The sequence below is a fragment of the Stegastes partitus genome, unplaced genomic scaffold, assembly GCF_000690725.1.
Source record: "Stegastes partitus isolate 25-593 unplaced genomic scaffold, Stegastes_partitus-1.0.2 Scaffold492, whole genome shotgun sequence".
Lineage (NCBI taxonomy): Eukaryota > Metazoa > Chordata > Actinopteri > Pomacentridae > Stegastes > Stegastes partitus.
The window spans coordinates 215,855-235,942 of NW_007578223.1; the positions used below are offsets into that span (position 1 = coordinate 215,855).

General features: G+C 41.2%; 3 protein-coding genes across 3 annotated transcripts in view; 2 read left to right on the plus strand and 1 right to left on the minus strand.

Annotated features, from left to right (window-relative positions):
• The window catches only part of mdn1 (midasin AAA ATPase 1), a 73,613-nt gene extending 65,299 nt beyond the window's left edge, over positions 1–8,314 (plus strand). The window contains exons 91-102 of the mRNA XM_008287252.1: positions 3–104; positions 200–398; positions 544–717; positions 811–968; positions 1,398–1,487; positions 1,927–2,042; positions 2,223–2,397; positions 2,778–2,851; positions 2,986–3,100; positions 3,887–3,953; positions 6,959–7,101; positions 7,189–8,314. Coding sequence (XP_008285474.1) covers positions 3–104; positions 200–398; positions 544–717; positions 811–968; positions 1,398–1,487; positions 1,927–2,042; positions 2,223–2,397; positions 2,778–2,851; positions 2,986–3,100; positions 3,887–3,953; positions 6,959–7,101; positions 7,189–7,374 — 1,599 coding nt within the window. The 3' untranslated portion in view covers positions 7,375–8,314. The remainder of the gene's footprint in view (positions 1–2; positions 105–199; positions 399–543; positions 718–810; positions 969–1,397; positions 1,488–1,926; positions 2,043–2,222; positions 2,398–2,777; positions 2,852–2,985; positions 3,101–3,886; positions 3,954–6,958; positions 7,102–7,188) is intronic.
• A 1,114-nt stretch (positions 8,315–9,428) lies between these two features.
• On the plus strand, positions 9,429–12,464 carry lyrm2 (LYR motif containing 2). The gene is made up of 3 exons (XM_008287253.1): positions 9,429–9,539; positions 11,067–11,207; positions 12,079–12,464. The coding sequence occupies exons 1-3, from the start codon at positions 9,495–9,497 to the stop codon at positions 12,157–12,159; spliced, it is 267 nt and encodes an 88-aa protein (XP_008285475.1). The 5' UTR covers positions 9,429–9,494; the 3' UTR covers positions 12,160–12,464.
• A 4-nt stretch (positions 12,465–12,468) lies between these two features.
• Positions 12,469–20,088, minus strand: part of ankrd6b (ankyrin repeat domain 6b) — a 33,097-nt gene continuing 25,477 nt past the window's right edge. The window contains exons 10-15 of the mRNA XM_008287254.1: positions 19,220–19,333; positions 18,921–19,091; positions 18,636–18,788; positions 16,461–16,574; positions 15,451–15,763; positions 12,469–14,349 (exon numbers count right to left, since the gene is read on the minus strand). Coding sequence (XP_008285476.1) covers positions 13,754–14,349; positions 15,451–15,763; positions 16,461–16,574; positions 18,636–18,788; positions 18,921–19,091; positions 19,220–19,333 — 1,461 coding nt within the window. The 3' untranslated portion in view covers positions 12,469–13,753. The remainder of the gene's footprint in view (positions 14,350–15,450; positions 15,764–16,460; positions 16,575–18,635; positions 18,789–18,920; positions 19,092–19,219; positions 19,334–20,088) is intronic.

Below are 20,088 nucleotides of genomic sequence, written 5' to 3' on the forward strand. Positions count from 1 at the left end.
AGGAGCATGGCAGTGGATCAGCTGACGCCAGCCAATCAGAGGGCCACGAGTCAAAGCAGACGGCAAGAATGGTTTCACAGAAACAGACTCAGAGCAAGACTCAGGTGTGGTAAATTTGTTTTACTACTCCCACTTCAGCCTCTCTCAGTTTCTCTCAGGTTTAAATAAATCAAATTTCTTTCCCTGCTTCTTATTCCAGAGCTTCAAAAGAAAACCCGGCCAAGCAGACAACGAGCGTTCGACAGGCGACTACAATGAGCGTGTCAACAAGCGTCTGCGTACGGTGGAGAGCAGTAAGGATCGCACCGAAGACAACAGGCAGAGTGACGCCCAGCAGGAGTCCGACTTGTATGAGCACATCAAACAGGGGGAGACAGCCTACGACACTCAGACATACGGTCAGCGATCAGACACACACCAAACACACTGAGAGTGGAAATTTCAGTTGCCATTTTTCTTATAACAGTGTTTAACATTGTTTGGTTTCACCCCATATTCAAGCAGATGATTAAATGTCATGTTTGCTGGTCTTTCTGTTTCCAGATGTTGCCAGTGCAGACCAGCAGAAAGCAGCAGGACCTCAGCAGGACCAAGATGAAGATCAAAATGATGAGGATGTCGCCATGGAAACAGAGAACCAGGAAGAAGAACTTCAGGCCGCTGAGGTCCAGGAGTTAAAACCTGAGCAGCTGGACTCTTCCAAAGCATCCCAGAAAGGTGTTGTAGTTTTACCAACTCTCTGTGTTTATGCTGGTTTTTGAATCACAGTTTAGTGAAACTGACATATCCTGACTGCTCTTATTGTTGCAGGTGTAGACAGCAGAGAGATGGAGGTGCAGAGGCAGGGAGATGAGGAGGAGGAAGAGAAGTGTAAGGACCGACAACAACCCAGAGAAGAAGACAGAGCAGAGAGAAGCACAGAATCCACGATTCACACTATTGCTGATCTGTTGCTGGAGACTATGCAGGTAAACACCGAACACCTGCTTTGAAATTATATTCATCCTCACAGGTGGCTTTGTTAGAAGTTATTTTAAAAGTTTTATGCAATATGAATAATGTAATCAAACTACAAACAGCATCAGAAGACAGTAAGAACAGATTGTTTTGTTTGTTTTCTTTATCCATGTATTTTAAAAACTGTCGATCTGTTAGAACATCAGAGCAGGTTCTACTTTAGATCTTGTTACTACTACATTTTGTGCTTGTGCTTGGCATGACCTGAAACAGGTATTACATTATGATTTATCCGATATTATCAAGGTTTAATAGATTTAAGTTTAATGTGGTGAACTCTGCTGAAACCCTGTATTCAGATCACAGTGTCTGGTTCTAAATGAAAACATCAGCTCTCTGCCTACATACATCTGCAGGTAACAATGTTTGTGTTTCTGCAGAAATCAGAGAGAGACCCCGAAGAGATCAGGAGGGAGATGGAGCTGCAGCTGGAGGCCTGGCACAAACTGGCTCCAGGGACTCATGAGGAGGTGAGTCTGACCTGAGATCTGCTCTAAAGTCAAACTTGAAGACAATTTCTGGAAGATTAGGCAATTCAGTTCCTCTGAATGTCGTTTTCTGCATATATGAAATCCATCAGTTGTAAAAGGCTGGCTGCTCCATCCTGATTCCTGGATGCTGCATTGCAACGCTGCAGAAAATCCTAGCCTATTTAGCCAATTTGAACTAGTTCCTGCAGAGAAAATGCAGGTAGGGAAGTTGAGTTCCTCAAAAAGTTCCTTTTACGGTCTCACCTGTGTTGTGCTGAGATTTATGCATCGCTGTGGTTTAATTATTCATCTTAGATCTTCTACACTTAAAAAAAATCAAACATGCACATCTTCAGAAATTATGATCACTGGCTCTATCCAAATGTCAACTGTGTAATACTGGTTGTTATCTCATGCTGTCGTCTTGGTTGTGTTCCAGGAGAGTGCAGCAGCATCCATGTGGCATCAGTACCAGACTCTGACCTCGGCTCTCTCCCAGCAGCTGTGCGAGCAGCTCCGCCTCATCCTAGAGCCCACACAGGCCGCCAAACTCAAGTCTGTACCAACACACTTCTCCCTGAACTATTAACCTTTTGCATACACCTTTTTATGTGTTTTGTCCTGATTTTGTCTCCAGTAGTGAAACTGACAGCTCATTGTTTACCTGTTTTCATGTTGAACAGAGAGGTGGATGCTTGTGCTTACATGTATGTGTGATATTTCACTGCTCCTCAGAGGTGACTACCGCACGGGGAAGCGTCTGAACATGAGGAAGGTGATCCCCTACATTGCCAGTCAGTTCCGCAAAGACAAAATCTGGCTGCGGAGGACGAAGCCCAGCAAGAGAGAATATCAGATCTGTTTGGCTGTGGACGACTCCTCCAGCATGGTGGACAACCACTCCAAACAGGTCAGACAGCCCTCATGTGTTGCCTCATTTACTGCTTTGCATTGCTGCTCCTGTGGCGTGTCCACATTTATTCTGTTGAATAAATGGAAGAAACATTTAATGATAACGGTGTATTTTGTACAGCTGCATGCCAAATGTTAGAAAACGTTCATAAATAAGCAGGACTTTCGCACACACTGCAGTTGCTGCTTATTTTAGGCACGTTTCACCTCCAAAATCAACAAAAGTAGAATTTCCTGGGCTGTCTAACGGCTTGCTTACATTTGTACAGAACTGGACACATCCTTCAATTGTCTGCACACACACACACACACACACAAAAAAATTCTAGTAAATGTCTCACAAATCAATTCCTGCTGTCCTGTCTGTGTGTGGTACAGCTGGCATTTGAATCCCTGTCAGTGATCATCAACGCCCTCACTCTGCTGGAGGTCGGACAGGTGTCAGTGTGCAGGTGAGAACATTCACTATGTTTGTCAGTTTCTTCATATATGTTTGCACAAAGTGATGAGATAAATGGACAGAAATTTAAAGTAATATGGAGTCACGTAGCAAATATTAACGTGTGTTTTCTGCTCATGTGTCCAGTTTTGGGGAGCAGGTGCAGCTACTGCATCCCTTCCAGCAGCAGTTTAATGACGAGTCGGGGGCTCGGATTCTCAGACTTTGTCAGTTCCAGCAGAAGAAGACCAGAATAGCACAGGTGGGAATCCTCCATCTACTTCCCTTTACCTCAATCTTGTGTGGCAGATGAACTATTATCAGAATTCGGGGGGAAAAAACAAAAAAAACTTCCAAAAACTAACAAAGTGCTTTACATGAGATACAGTTATGATGCTTATTTTGTAATGTTGAAGAGATGACTGGTGCTGAACATGAACAATGCTACACAAATAGCTGCTGCAGATGAAAACAAGGAGAAGGTAGTCCATTATGTTGGTAAGAGAAAGACATAGTAAGAGTTCAGCTCCCCCAAAGAGGACATAGAAGATATTAAAATATTTTATTTTCCTAATTTTTTTAACCTGCTGTAGATAAATATGTAACTTTAAATTGAGCTCTGTAGTTTTCAAACAGGAAAAACGCTGCTGACCCCTCCAGCCCCTGTACTCGTGACAGAGAGGCCTGTTTAGTAATCATATGAGCCCAGTTCACATCAATTGATTATTGATTTCACTCTGAAATACTGCTGCGTACAGCCAGGAACTATTGGCAGAAATGTGAATTCAGCATCAGTCAGTTTATGTACTTGTATATTATTGTAGATCTAATTTGTTGATTTTTGGATGGTTTTCTTTGACTGCTACGACTGTGAAGAAGATATTTAAATTGTTTTCTGTGGAACACTGAAAAGTCTTACATTAAATGTGATGAACAGTGCAGAAACCCTGATCACAGCCCTGTATGTGTGTATATGAAGTTTTACCATTACAGTGTCGCTTGTGGTTAAAACTCTTCTACTCTCTCCCTTTGTGTTTCTCCCTCACAGTTTTTGGAAACCTCTACGAAAATGTTTCTAGCAGCACGTCAGCAGACCCCAGGATCTCTGAACTTGGGTAAAGACTCACTACCTCTTGGCTTATTTTGCTCACATGCTGCTGTGACTACTGGTCCACAATTTATTTATTTTTTTTTTTTATGGCTGATGATGAAATTTAGAGAGCAGGACGACCAATGATCAATATGCAGTGCCAATATTGTGTAGCTGCTGTTTGTTTGCATTTGATAAAAGACTACAATTTACTAATATTAAGAAATGAGACACAACATTGCTGAGCATAAATCTGTTATTGTCTGCATTACTCAAGTAGATCAGAAGTCTTTCTGCAGTGCACTATTTTAAGCTGAAAAAAAGAATATATCAACTAAATAAATGTCCACAGGGGATCAACAACTAAACTTAAAATGACAAAGTTTTAGAGCACCTAGTAGTAGCATTTATCAGCAAATAGTAGCATATCGTATTCACATTGTGGTAAGGCGTCAAGCAAAGAGCAACCCGGTCAAATATGTGTGGACAGTACAGGTGAAATTCAGATCTCTTCTCCTCTCTGGTCTTTCTGCAAGCAAAGTTGGATCTTTCAGCTTAAAAGCGCTTGTTGTGGGACTGTGAACACACTGAATAAACTCAGATTTCACTAGAGAAGTGGTAGGGCATTGATTCAGCATTTATATTGTATCTGCAAGTACACAAAGTGCTTGATGTTTGACCTAAACAAACAATGTGACACACAAAGTCAGTGTCAACTTTCAGTACAGTTTTCAGCCACTGGTGCAGAAACATTTGTCTCAAAAAAGTATTGATAATCAATACCTAAGTCTAATCATGCAAATATCCAATTCTGTTTAACATATCTTTTGGGTGATAAAAGATGAAGTTCTTGCCAGTTAGTGTGTCTGCTTGGAAACTAATTTTTCTTTTGTGCTTAACCTGTGTGCTGCTGAGTAAATGGAGTCAGGGCCCAGATCGTATCAGCTGTCCAATAAACCAGCCTTCAGAGCAACACACAGATACACAGCAGCTCCAGGATCTGAGCCAGGCGCTCTGAGGTTAACGCTGGTTATTGACTAAGCCATGCAAAGCCCTGGTGGAGCTAAGATTTCCTTTTCATGGGGCTCAGATACAGGCAGCATTATGAAGGAGCTCAGGCCTTTTAGTCAGCAGCTAAGCCTGAAAACACTGACCCCAAAACTGCACTGGAAGCTGCAGTACTGTGGAATTTCTGCAGTAATGTGTGTGCAACTGTGATAAAAGGCTTATTGTGGTTGTGAATCAGCAGCAGCAGACTCTGCTCTTTTCAGATAAACCTTCAGCAACGCGCAAGAGACTAATATTCAGTGTAAGAGATAAAACATGATCAAAAATCTTCTTTTCACCCTGTAGAGCTGCACTAATAAACATTTTTGTAAAATGATGTGAAAGGAATCCCCACAGAGACTCATCACCCAGTTCTTAAAAGGCACAAAGGAGCCTTTAGTCTCTTTACAATGATTGTTGTGGTTTCTGGCCAGATAATTTAGCTCTCCTCATCCTTACTTACAGCATTAAGAAAATTTGATAATCCCATTTTACATGACTCTACCTGCCCAGCATTATAAAACCAGCTGAGTTAGCGACGAGCTGGTGCAATGTAGATTTAAAGAGGATTCAAAAGAGGTGCTGAAGGAGCAGGAGCTGTGTAGTGAAGCTAGAGGTCATTAGATGGACACAAGCATAACTCCAAATGAATGATCTTATTGCTGTATCTGATGTAGACAACTTTTTTGCTAACATGTTGACTGTAACAACTTGGTAATCACTTGTTAAATGGTTCAGCTTTCAACATACTTTAACAAAAAACTACAAAAACAATCTGCATCATCAACAATGCATCATTTATAACTGTCATAGATTCGTCCAATCCAACATTCAAGAGCATTTGTTGCTATTTTTCATAAATGTTACCAATAAGTTAGCTGTCTAAGTAGGAAAGTGATGTCTCCATCCTAATCCCACCTACTTTTCTGGTCCCATTAGTGAGAACCAGCACTAGACCTGTTTGAATCACTGAATAAATCAGAGGGGTGGTGGGAGTTCAGAGACTAGACCTTACCCTAAAGGCTCATTTTTCTCTTTTGAGCCTCGTCTTCTCCGTCCTCCTGTGTGTGACCAAGAAATCAGTCTTAGCAGGATTTTTCGATTCTGAAAGAGCATTTATGAAGAAAGAGGAGGTTTCCTGTAAGAGCTATGAGCAAGGATGCCACATCATCACCTCAGATCATTAGATACAATGTAGGCTGGAGCAAAAGAATGGACAGATGATGCAGTTGTACAGCACGTAATATTTCATAGATTTGATGTTTCTGAAGCAAGGATTTCTCATTATGTGTGATGTCAACTCCTCTCTGCTCGTGTCTCAGGTGAGGAGAAGAATCAAGGATGTTGAATCAGAGTTAGGAGAGGGGCTGGTTTTGCTGACCATAGTTTTGTGTCAGTGCATGGTGACCTCGTGTTGGGTGTCCTCAGAGATCCACCCTAAATTGCTGGTGTTCTGCCTGCAGTCACAGCAAGTTGCTTTTGGGTAGCTGCAGAGAGCTGAGGTTGGACTCATAGAACTGTGTAGTAAATCTGGTAGTTGAAGGTTTTTTTCACAATCTGTAGACACTTCTGTGGAAGTCACTGTCACTACTTTGCACTGAGGCTGAAGTTGAGCCTTGCATTGGCACCATTAATGCAATAATGTTATTTATTCCATCGATCTCTCTCAAGTCACACTCCTACTTTATTCATTTTTCACTCCTTTCCTTTATTTTTTCTCTCTAATACATATTTTTATTCTACAAATGCTGCTTTAACAGTTGACAGTCTAAACTGCCAAATATGAAAGCAGCTGGAATCTGGAGGAAGAAAAACTGACTTCTTCTAATGCAAAATCTAAATAAAAAAAAAATAAAATGCACTGCACTGTATGTCGTGCTAAAAATTACAATAAAAAGAGAACATGTGGTTCCTGCAAACAAGCCTATTTCATCAGCCACCTGAAGCAGATGCTATAAACCAACCTGTGACGTCCCTCCACAGAGACAGCTCAGCTGCTGGTCATCGTGTCTGACGGCAGAGGTTTGTTCCTGGAGGGGAAGGAGCGAGTGATGGCAGCTGTGCGAGCAGCACGCGGCGCCAACGTCTTCGTCATGTTCGTGGTGCTGGACAACCCCAACTCACGGGTAAGAGGAGAACAATTCGAACTTTTAAAAAAAATGTTCTAAATCTCCAGACACAAAGCGTAACTGAACCCCGGTGCTCTGCTGCAGGACTCCATCCTGGACATCAAGGTGCCCATATTCAAAGGACCGGGAGAAATGCCAGAGATCCGCTCCTACATGGACGAGTTCCCATTCCCCTTCTACGTCATCCTACGAGATGTCAACGCCTTGCCGGAGACCCTGAGTGACGCTCTCAGGCAGTGGTTTGAACTCGTCACGTCAGCTGACCAATAAGACCAATGGGAAGCCAACTTTTACAGGAAGGAAGGAAAAAAAAAAAAGGGCAGCAGCCAACTGCACAATGCCATTCTGCTGCTAGCCTCTCAGCTGAAAAACAAGACTGAAACAAACAAGAGAGACTCGCCGCTGTACATGTGCCTTTATTTTCTTATTTTTACTGTAGATTTTAGTAGTTTGATAGCGACCTTTGCTGTTTTGTCTTTATCAGGGGAATTCAGTTTCTTTTGTAATGTAACAAGGATTGCTTTAACTTGCACGTCTGAGATGAAATAATAGGAACAAAAATGTGATTTCCCTGCGTATGAAACGCGTCAGTGAAGTGTCAGTAAATACCTCTGTCCCCCCTCCCCATGTATGATAAGCCCCGATTCACGTTTGGATGTTTTAGTCAGTGTTATGAACATCATCAAATCATCCATTTTAAGTGTGAACGCAGCAGCAGATGCGCAGAGCCGCAGGACTGAGCTTCCCAACACCTTGACTGAGCAGTAGCATGTTGTGACTGACTTTTACAGGAACTCATAAAATGTGCCTTGGAGAGAACAGTGTTGCATCTCACTTCACACCTGAACCAGCCGTCGTGGTGACGGATCAGAGGCGCAGTCACAGCTCTGTCAGGATTTTTACAGATTCACATCTCATGCACTTTGAAGCACAGCGGCTGCAGAGTCCAGTTTTGATAAAGGTGCCAGTAGAACCCCTTTTTTTTGTGGTCTTAAAGAAACATCTGCTATGTTCATTTTGAATCCATAGTGCGACACAGCTCATCACTGTGTCTCTTAGGAGAACGTGTTGAAGACATGAAGCGTTGAAACGTGTTTTGTTACGTGAACATACATGTTAGCAGACATATGGGTCGTATTTAAGAGGTTGTTTGCATCTGCCTGTTAAATCATGACGTGAATGATCCTGACAATAAATGGTTTACAAGGTTGCTCTGTCGTCTATCTCAGACATTATCTAAGCATAAATCGAACACTGGAGGAAAGTCCTTAAACTGCTCTGTGTTCCATTTTAACACCAAAACTTTTATTGGGAGTCGATTTATACCTTCTTTTTTTTTTTTTAGGGCATTTGCATTTAAATTAAAATCTTCATTTCAAACTTTAGAATAAGTCCAATACAAATTATTTACATCTTATATACAGTGTACATATATTTTACATAGCTGCTTTAGAACTACAGTAATATATTTTTGAATTAGTTTAGTTTTTGGGAAATTGTTTTAAAACATAACAGTACATGTAATAGAAATAAATGCTGAATATAGGATCTGACAATTAATCAACCCTTAATTTTCATATCCAATAAACTTTTATGCCTGAACTTTTTATATAGAGCAGGACAAAAGCTCACATTCTGGACAGAGAAGACATCTATTGAGAGAGGAGTTCAAGAACCATCTATGTTAAAGTGAAACAGCAGTCTGGAAACAGGAGGAGGGGATCCACAACACCATTTGTCAGGTATTTATAATGCAGTCTTAAGACTGTAAAAAAACTGGATCTCCACATCAGTCATTCAGAACTGAAGAAGCCTCTTGGATTAAAGCTAAACTGTCTTCAAAAACCATAACGCAAAGTCCGGTTGTCCTCTACTGAAAGCGTTTGACTGAACACTGACAACCTGCACAGAGAAAAATAGTAAAACTTGTTTTAGCATTTCAGATCACCAAACACAAGGTTAAAGGAAATTTTAGCCTGCTTAGTATTCAGTTGCAACACAATTATTTAGGTGTACTATATGTACATCTCTGAAGAATATGTCAGATCTAAGTCTTATCACTTGACAGTGAACGGCCATTTGTGCTATTTAGTGACAGTACAACTTGTACTTTCATCAATGTGCAGATAATTATAATGTGCATTATAAGGAAGAAGTCACAAGTGTGCAAAAACAGGGGTGTAATTTAGGTCATGAATAATGTCTTAATTTATGAAATGTCCCAGTGATCCAGAATCAGGCCCCTGCACCTGCAGGTAGCTGCAGTCCTGTAGTGTGCTGCGGTCCTCCGTCCACCAGGGGGAGACAAGCACCGGGTCAAACGCTCTGAGCTCCAGCACAACATCAGCCCGTGAGGCTCCTGTACTGAGTTGTTTCACAATCTGACAGAGATGACGGTGTCAAGGTTACCTACGGCAGCGCTTTCCTTAAAACAGGTAAATACGTACACCCGCAAGGTAAATACTAAACCGGTAACACATGGGTTGTTGACAGGCTAACAGCTAACGGTATTAGCTCGGTAGCTAATATATACAGTACTGCTAGCTAGCACCTGTTCTTTCATCTCTTGTATTAGCAAACGTTTGGGTCATTGCTTCCTCTTTAAAAGTCCTATAAAAATGCTTACCGCTGCTCTAAGAGCATTCACAGAATCTTTAAAGGCTCCTTTTTACTCTGGGAACAATTCATTTCATATGCTGCACAAAGAGTACAAGTTTAAACCATTTTTCTTAGTTGTGTCTTTCAGGTAGTCGGTGGGCGGCCATGTTTGTTTTGGTGCAGAAACAAGGGTGCAACTTGAGAGTCTTTTCAAAAAATTAGTTTTTTTTTTTGTAATTCAGTGGATTTATTGTTTTTAACCATATGGGCAGAAAAGTCTAGAGATGTCTACTGATCAAAGGAGCATGTTTTGAAACTTGGGCTTTTAAATGATAATGCTGAATTAATCATTCATATTTAAGATACACTTAAACCCAAAATTATTCACACCCATGCCAACTTCTGATTTATACTGAATTTTTATTTGACCAATAGGGTTTTTTCTACCGAGAAATGACCTAAACAAGTAGCAAAATCAAGACGACATTGTGTTATTAGTGCTAATAATCAGTTGTCTTGTCATATCATGTCTTTTTTTTTTTTTTTTTAAACTAAGAATGCCATGTTCCATAAGTATTTATAGTCGTTGAAATTAAGTTGTGTCGTAAAAACACAAGTTAGGGACATTGAGGAAAGCTAATGCAGTAGCTCTCTAGTCAGTTACTCATCAATTGCTAGTCATGGCTACAATCAGTTATCTCAGTAGGCTGCTATCAGGGTTCATCACTTAGAGAGAATTGCACATTGCTGCTGCTCACAAGACTAGGAAAGGCTATAAAGCCATATCCAAGTGTTTTAAAAGGGGTTTCACGCTGTAAAAAAAAAATCCCAGAATGCGGTAGGAAGCCTAAAACGAGCCCTCCTCTGGCAAGAATGGTGGTCGGAGAGGCCAACAAGTAGCCAAAGACCACCACTTCAGCAAACTATGCACAAGGCTGGTGTCCATGTGTACCAACCACAGGGAATTCCACTACTTCAAGACGTTCACACAAAACCTCATCTAGAAAAGCATTTGGTCAACGATTTTGCAGTCAGATGAGATGGAGTTGTTTGTACACAGAGATCTGGTTTGGTTTTTGTTTTTTTTTGTCACTTGATCTTGCCATAAATTCACTATAAATCAAAAGTTGTCATAGGTATGAATAATTTTGGGCTCAGCTGTACTTGAGTGTGGAGGTGAAGTTGATGGTAGTCATCAGATTCAAATAAATCACTAAATATACAGATGTTATTCATGAACAGGCTTTATTGGCGCTATCAGCTGAGTAAAATCACTAAAATCTCATTACTTTTAGTGTGATATTGAATTGCATAAACTTGTGTTAACCATCATGTTGGGTCCTAATTGTAGATGCTTTCCTCAGTTTCTACAGCGGCAGAAGGTTTTGGGGATTTACAGAAACATGCTGAAGACCATACGACAGGTACCGGATGAGACAGATAGGAAGTACCTGAGAGATTGGGCCAGAGACGAGTTCAAAAGGAATAAAAACGCCACAGAACAGGTAAAGAAAAAGCATCAATGTGCTGGCCTTTATATTACGAAACCAAGTTACTTAGAACTGCCTTACAATGTCTGCTGGATAGAGCAAAGTATGTATGACGCCGTCAAAACAGGACCATGGTAATCAAAATATGTGAAAAGTGTCTAAGACATTTGTCCTATCATTCAAGAAGATGGTCCTGATTGATGACTTTCATGTCTAGAAAGTCTTTAAAAAGGGAAGCTAATTGGAACTAGTCATGATTAGGACTGAAACATTTCTGAAAAATGTCTACTATCTGACAGACGCTGCAATTTGATTTGCGATTCAGGTTTTTGAAGTCAAGTTTCACTTTTATATTAATGGTATAAGAGGTAGAAAATAGACGATGTAGCATTACTAAATTAAATACCATCAAAAGCAAAACTGTCACATCGGGATGACAGCAGGCATTTGTAAAGCCATTGACATGAAAGTTTAGATTCTGCATCAGACGTGCTGCAAAATTTAGGAGTTGTATTTAGTAAATACCAAGACTGGTCTAATGTCAGCTATACACAGCGTGCCTGAATCTTATAGTATACAGTGATCAGTGGGCCAGATTAAATAACTTCTGAACATTTCAATCAAAGTAAATAAAATGGAATACATGCATTAGTCTAATTAATATCACACCTTATATATCAGAAATTGCAGCTTTTGTGATTTCCTAATTGCATTGTTTCAAATTTCATTTCAAAATCAATTCATTGTTCAGCCCTTGTCAAGACTAAAATGTGATTCATTTCAAAGTAAGCAATTGAACCTTGAGCTATACTTTTTTTGGATGTATTTTTCCCAGCCTGCTCTGCTTTGCCTACTATTTCAGTCTGTCCTCTTGTTATTGCTTCAGGATGCCATCCGCATGATGATCACACAAGCCAACAACCATCTGGAGGAGCTGCAGAAGTCTCTGGCGTTGGCTAGAAGTTAACAAGCTGCTCGAGTCCCTGCTGCGGACTGATCTAGACTAGTTCTCAATGAAGGCCATCATGTGGTCTGTGTGGACTCTACGTGCTGAGGTAACCATGGAAACAGAGGTTCCTCTCACTGTTGTGACGGGTCTTTGGCTGGGCTCCAGGATGGATGATGGTGACCGGGAGGCATCATCCTGCGTATTGTGTGGCACAGCGGTGATGATGGAGACGACTTGTGAGGCTCACTGAGCCCATCTGCCACATCAGTGTTGGTATTGTGTATATATGTTTATAATGTGTATTAAAATTAACTGAGAAACCACAGGCAGAATGATCATTTTTTAATACAAAATATGTTTTCTGGCATCATCAAACAGAGTGCATTATTCGTATCCATGGAACAGCAATACAGCAGACAGTAATACTGCAACTGAGCTTTCTTCATGCAACGTGTTCTAACAGAATTCAGCTTTAATGTCAGGGTTGACCTTTACAGGTACACAGGATTGGCAGGGAGTTAGCTGTTCAGAGCAGAATTTGGCTTGTTTGCTGTTGACAAACAGGAGAAGTGGACATGTGCTTACAGTGGCATTGTTTTCTGTGTAAAACAGCAAGTCTGGAGAGTCTTCTTTACCTTATTGTCTGTTGCATTGGGCTGTAAACACTTACACAGTCGGAGCTGAGTGCTTCCGTAAAGCTGGCGTGGCTGGCAGTGAGAGCAGGTATTTCATTCTTTGACTGCTAATGAAACTTGAGGACTTTGGGGGAGCTCCTAATGTCATCTCAAATCTGTGGAGGTATCCTGGAGTGTGCCACTAGAATTATTATAAACATCTACACTGTTAAATTATAATACACTAAAGTCAGCCCTTTTTGCAAAAATGTTTCATGTATTTATACTATAACTGCAACAAACAAAATAGCTACTGTACAAGTCTAATTCTTGTGGACATACTCCAGCTTTCCGTACAAATACACCATGCAGCAAAATCAGTTATTGATGCAGTCCAAGAAAAGCCTTCAGTAGGGTTTAACATACAGTGTCAGTTAAGCTACATTCTCATGAGTAAGTAAGTAGGTCGTTCCTCTAAATTCACAGGGTTGATTCTGTCATGCACATACCAACACAAAGCTTATTTTGCTGACAGCTTTCACTATGATCCACAGTGTACTTTAATTATGAAACATGTAGCTCACGGTGTTACAATGCAGAGTCTCGTGGGGTTAACTTTATAATGCGTGTGCACTTGTCTGGTGTGATGGAGTGAATCTATCCTATAAATAGCATGTTCCATTTTATTTTTATTTTTTTAACATCTACCTTAGCAGGTTTATTTACAACACAGTGTGAGAGCTGCCCTTGTTACTAAAGAACTGTATGTACACATCAACATAACAGGCCAGTGCTACCATGACAACCAACAGAGCAAGTGGTGTAAAAGTGGAACATTTTTTGGCGCTTGTTAAACTGAAACAGATGTGTTCCATTGTGTGATTCAGTGATCCACCCGTCCACACTGAATTCTGCAGAAGGATTTTTGTTGTGGCTGTTAAAATATAACCCCACGTAGGTTTTGGCAGCTTTTTTATGCACAGTGGATGAGGTGTGTGTTAGCAGTCGTCGTGTCTGTTAGTTCTCAGCATGCGCAGCTCGTCCTCCAGGTAGGTGATCCTCTCGATCAGAGCAGCTCTGTCGGCCTGAGCCCTCTGGTCGGCCTGCCAGCGAGCCTCCTGGACCTTCCTCTCGTACCAGCGCTCCATCTGCGTCGACACAGCCTCGAAAAAGTACTGGGTCACCTCCAGGGCGTGCATGTTGTCCCTCTCCTGAGCAAAGGAGGGCCCACTGGGCGGTTCTCCAAACACCTCCAGAGTCCTGACCCCTGTGGCCCCTCTGGACTTAGTCCTGCCGTGGGAGTGCTTCCTGTGGTGCTTCCCTCTGTCGCGGCCTCGCTCCCTCTCTCTGAGTACCGCATCGTTCTTGCTGCTGAAGCGGCGCTCTGTGGCTGGAGACAAGCTGCTGGCTCTGTGGATCCTGCCTCCTTTCGCCCTGTATTCCACTGTGTCGCCATCCTGCAGTTCCTGGTTCTTCCTCTGGGTGTCAGTGCAGATCACGGAGCGTTCCTTCGGCCGAACCACCTGGATAGATGACAGTGGGCTCTTTGCTGCCGCAGGAGAGGTGACCTCTGCATTATGAGCCTTATCACCATCTGTTTCGAGTTTAAAAGAGATTCAGTCACATTGTAACCACTGGTCATCCTGATGCTAATTAGCACTATAACTCTGAAACTAAACATCCTGCAGGCAACTCTGTGTCATGTTTTTGTCTTCCAGCACTGAGTACATAATTCTGTACCTGTTGCGAGCTAATATGAACAGGAGAACACTCAGGTTATGGTGCAAAGACGTTGATCTCTTAATGAACAATGAACATGTAGCAACTAAATAAATAAATTACACAACACATACAAAGGACACAGCTGATGTTCTAGATTTTTCTTGTTGTCAACTAACAACCAACCTACTGCAACTTCACTATTCTGTTAGTGTCTCTCATCCTCAACCCATTAATTCAGACATCTATAAAATCAGGACCCACATATATAAATGCTCAACAGAATTTGTTGAGGACAGCAGTGGATTAATCTACATTTGGTCCTTTAGTGGGTCTTTGGAGAAGCAGGACAGTGTGTGTGGGAAGCTACAGTGAGTAGGAATATGTACGACTGTGCATTAGTGCAGCTCATTGATGTTTACAACAGAGCTCTGTGACAGGAAGGAGATTTATCAGGGTTAATTTGACTGTGTACAAGATGAGAATAACAACAATGTTGCCTGCATTATTCATGACTGCAGCAAAACTGGAAAAGCTGAAATTTGACTTCAATCACTCAAGACATTTGCTACTGTCAATCTTAATGTTTGACAATTTTAAACTAAATTTAGAATTATTGCAAACCTTTTTAGATAAATGCGTGACTATGCAACACTAAAAATCTTTAGTTGAGTAAGGCTACCATCCAGTACAGTGTACTTCAACTACGTATCTAAATATACGCACGTGCTTGTAATAACAATGACCAAAGCTGAGGTTAAACAAGGGAGAGGGTTAGAAAGTTAGAAAATTAAATGGTGGGGGTTCTTTATTAGTCACCTATGAGCCATTTGGAGATAATTACAGTCTATTTTAGCATTCATTTCTTGTCTGTAACTTCACTAATCACTGATTTGGAAAGAGGAGCAATAGACGAGGCAATAACTCTGTCTACTAGTCCATGAGGAAACTGTTCAGAGGTTTCTTGATTTAATACCTGGCGAACTCTCCACATGAACCACAAAGTAGTGGTTGGATGATCCGCCCTCTGCCAGGCTGGGTTCCCCCTGGCTGGACTCCCCCCGGCAGGACTCCAGGAGTGTGGGGCTGTTGTGGAGCTCCAGGCCCTGGGAGCTACCTCCCTGTCCAGCGGGCAGCACTGTGAGGCCGGCTCCGTCCACTTCGTTCAGACCCTCAGATGCTGAGGAGGAGCGCTGCAGCTTGGTGCTGCCAGGGTCCCCTGTGAAGCGAAACTCCATGTTCTGCAGTTTGGACAGACACCAGCTCTTGAGCTCACTGGCCAGAGACGCCTGCTTAAATGACAGAATCACATGGAACAGGTATGTTACTGAAGGAACTACTGTCAACATATCAGATTTGTTTAGGCAAGGTAGCATTAGTCCATCACAGTAAGAAATATAAAGCCACAACCACATATAGCTTTTTTTTTTTTTTTTTAAATCAACAACTGATAGTTTCCTTTAATATTTGATTACCTGTTCATTGATTATGTCAGAAATGACTACTAATTTTGTCTGCGCAACAATGAATAACCCGAAAGATGTGGAGTTTACTATCACAGAAGACGAAAGAATATTTGGCATTTTGGCTGAAAAACAAAATGCTATAAATGATAAATCAGCTATCAAAAGTGTTGCCAGTTTTCTGTCATCATTCCATCTCTAAAGCACTGGTTGGTTTGAGGAAAATAAGCAAAGTGACATGTGCAATATACAAAATCAGCAACAAACTCCTGCTCTATGGTCCTGTAGGAGATTAACTGGCCATGTCCTCCCATCTATTTTGTTCCTTCAGGAACAAATAGCTCTTACACTCTGTGATGGCCTCATGCAGCAGCAGATTTAAAATCAGTATACACACTCCAAGATGTAAGTCTTGTTCCTTCCTGTTACATTTACTGATGCTATTTGGAATAATATTCAGGATAGAACGGGTTTCCACAGTCGGAGTTGCGCTGCTGAGCGGGCTGACTGCTGCTGGTGTTACCTGTCTCTTCTCTGCCTCCAGTCGCTCCTGCAGGGCTCGCTGCTCGATCCTCTGCAGACACTCGCTCCTCTCCGCTGATACCCTCTCCACAGTCATCTTATCAAGAGCTCGGATCTTATGGCAAAAAAAAAAAATCACAACAGATGACAGGGAGGCAGGGCCAGCAGCATCAAAGGACCTTCTGGTTTGTTATTTCTGCTCCTCTCCATGTTCTGCCTGACATGCTCAACAGAAGGTGTTTTTTTTCTCATTCACTGTGCAAGTAGATTCAAAGGGGAGGCTGCACTAAAAGATCAAAAGTAGACACAGTCCAATGTATTGTAGATGTCACAGTTTAAATGAAGATTTTTCTATTGTTATGGACGACAAAATCCACACGTTAGGCCTACATGCTGCCTATATTCAAAGACACTGTCAGCTTTGTTGTTTGTTACTTCTGTTTATTAGCCAGTAGGAATATTATTTGTTGGTGATGGACACAAGACTTTGCATACCGTTAAATATCAGTATTCTCTTTTCACTACTATTTACCTGTTTTAAATGAACATTTGCTACCGCGGCCCAGTCAGCTGCAGCTTCCAGTCTCTCAGCCTAAGACTTGTTTAACTTTCCACTCCAGTGTTTAACTTTGGGGATGGCATACCTGCTTCTGTTGTTGTTCTGATCTCATTGATTATGCATTCCTGCTTACATCCACTGTTGTGTTTTCTCAGGCAACAGTGACGCAGTGACTACATGCATGAACAACTCTGCAATCTGATAGAGGCTCTTATCTGAAGCATCGTACAGGACTGTGTGAGTGTGCATTATGCATGTGGGTGGCTCCAGGGGGAGACGAAGCCCCTGCACATGTTCCACAGCCTTTTCAGTCACACCAGAGCGGTTCTGTCTCTGTTGAGCCATGCAGAGTCACGGTGAGAAAGCTTTATTAGATGCTATGTGAACTCCATGTCATGCTAGAGACCATTTCTGGACTGATTAAGGTGTTCACAGCGAGTATATCTAGTTAAAACTTCACCAACAGTCCTACCTATGCTTACTTTCAGCGGAAGAACTACTCCTGATGGAGTTTTACTTGTTAACTAGGGCTTCTTTTTTTCTTTTTTTTTTTTTTTGACAACTAGTCCTAGAAGAGTATTTATGGCCAGTTAACACTGATTTTGCTACCTTGAAATGCTTCACATACACAAGTCCAAAGTGGTTTATTTAAACTTTGGTTCGAGTACAAGATCTGACAAAATGGACTTCTTTCATTTTAATATAAGCTGAAAAATAAATTTAAAAGTCACTACATGGGTCATTCTATCTCAAATCATCAAATTTTTATAACAATTTCTGATCTCTTTGATTTGCCTGAAAAGTATGAACATGTATAAAGATATTTGTGGAATTTTAGCAAAATTTTTCATATACTTTTCAAGATATCTTTTTTTTTTTTTTTTTTTTTTTTTAATACCTGTCGATCCACTTCAATGTGTTTTCTTTTGGCTTTGAAATTTCAAGCTTTGTTTGAAAGACATTGAAAGACAATATCTCTGGAACTATAACAGATAAAAGCCTGGAATTTTGACTGCTTTGCATCAAGGATCCAGAATCTGCAACAGCAGACAAGTAGATCAAACAGTCTCTGATTATAGATGAGTTGAAATGTGAGAAATAATGATGTCATCAGTGAAAGTCCCATCTTTGAGCACACATTAACAAAACAATTGTTAACCGAGAAGTCAACTATTGTTTATTTCTGAACGATATGCAGTTGCGTGTTACAATAAAACAAAACATATAATACTTTTTAATATGAAATACCTTTCCTCATATTTCAACACACCCATTAATAGAGATTAATGTTTCAGAGTCTGAATCAATGGTACCATAAGAAACAGTTAAAATTTCAAGCTCATCTCTATTAGTTTCTGGAAAATTGTTGATAATAGCCCGAAATTTCAATGTCCTTAAAAATGTGCAGAAAATGGGTTTGCTCATTCATGTTTTAGTACAAAGTGTAATGGGTGGTGAAAAAAATAAATCTTTGGAGGCAATGGTAGAGTAGCTAAACTGTCACAAAAGAAAGCTAAAAAAAAAAATGAGGCAGTGCAGGAGTCTTGGAGTAAATGTGTCCTATCCTCAGTGAAGCAGGGTGCAACGAGCTGCAGTGTGTAAATATGTGCACGTTACCTGGTGTTTGTTCTTGCGATCCATCTGGCCCATCTTGCAGTTCATCAGGTCTTGGACGGTGTTGATCTCAGTCTTCATCTCCTCCTTGGTGGCTTCCAGCTGGTTTTCCAGTTTATTGATGAGAGGTTCACAGCGGCAGCCATTCAGCGGAGCCTGCAACACATCCAGCAGTTTATATTTACTGTACTGAAACATGTACTGGATAAGAATTATACTAAATAAGAAGTACAACTAAACTACGTGAATAATAGTCTTGACTGAACAGGGGTCAGTTTGTCGTCCTACCTGCATGATCTTGCCATCTTTGCCTCGGTACAGTGTGTAGAGCTGATAGGCTTTGTAGTTGTGCGGAGGGATGGCTGGGTGAGGGGAGAGTCCTCGCAGTTTACCTTTCCTCTTGTGAAGGGCTTCGTTGTGCTTGGTCTCTCTGCGGCGGAGAGGGTCGGACAGAGACGGCTGCAACAGCAACACCACCTGAGGTTAGCAATTATTACAATTCTTTCATTTGATGATACAGGATACAAGTCTGCTCATTGTTCTCCCCTGTGCATAAATATCCTCCATCCTTAAATTCAGGATCCTACCTTTTCTCTCTGCTTCCTGTTCTTTCCCCTCCTGGTGTTTGACTCGGTCACCTCTGTGTGTTTGCATGCAGCTCGGTCGCTGCTCTGGGTGTCGTCTGCAGCAGATGCACTGTCCTGCAGGAAGCAGGAAGAGGGAAAGTTCAACACAGCGGTTTCCTGGATGTTTTTGGATGTTTTACCACTCAGGAAATTGAAAAATCGTAAAAATTTAAGTGAGAAAGATCCTCAGCGAATGTTAAGGTTTCAACAAACATGTATTTTGTGTCGAAAACAATGCATAAAGCATCTAAAATATCTTAGGCGTTAAAGTGAAGTGTTGGCTTTGAAAATCACACAATGTAAACACAATATATGTAGAGTCCTGGAGTGTGAAACAAGATGCTTTTTCTAACCTTAGAAAAGGGGAATGAAGTTCATGCACACTGGATATAATGCATGTATTTAAATTGATGTTTCTTCCCTGTCAAACTAAACAAGGTGAGCCCGTAGGTCCAGGCAGGAAACATCCACATTTGTCAGAAATATACCAAAACAAAAATATGCACACAAACAAACTAGTGGGGTGAGGCTTTTTGGGGGGCGGGGTTGAAAGTTTTTGATAAGTAATCAAATATGAGTGACCAGAGAGGTTTCCACTTTGGGCAGCTGGTGGGTGAGAGGACCTGTTTCCTGTTTACAGAGAGGACACTCCCAGGAAAAAGGCAGAGGATTTGGTACAGAAGCTTCAAGCACAGAGATTTGTACCCTTTGTACAAAACACAACTGCTGACGGTTGCATAAAATTACAGTCTGTCTCCAACAGAAACTTATTCTTTTTAGTCAGAAACTGACTAAAAGTCAAAATAAAACAACTAAATAGCAACTGTGGA

Excerpts from the sequence above, each read along its gene's own strand:
- lyrm2 (XM_008287253.1), top strand. The coding sequence starts at position 9,495 with ATGACGGTGTCAAGGTTACCTACGGCAGCGCTTTCCTTAAAACAG. Across the intron at positions 9,540-11,066 it reads CAGCGCTTTCCTTAAAACAG|TTTCTACAGCGGCAGAAGGT; the intron begins GTAAATACGTAC and ends TGCTTTCCTCAG. Across the intron at positions 11,208-12,078 it reads ATAAAAACGCCACAGAACAG|GATGCCATCCGCATGATGAT; the intron begins GTAAAGAAAAAG and ends TTATTGCTTCAG.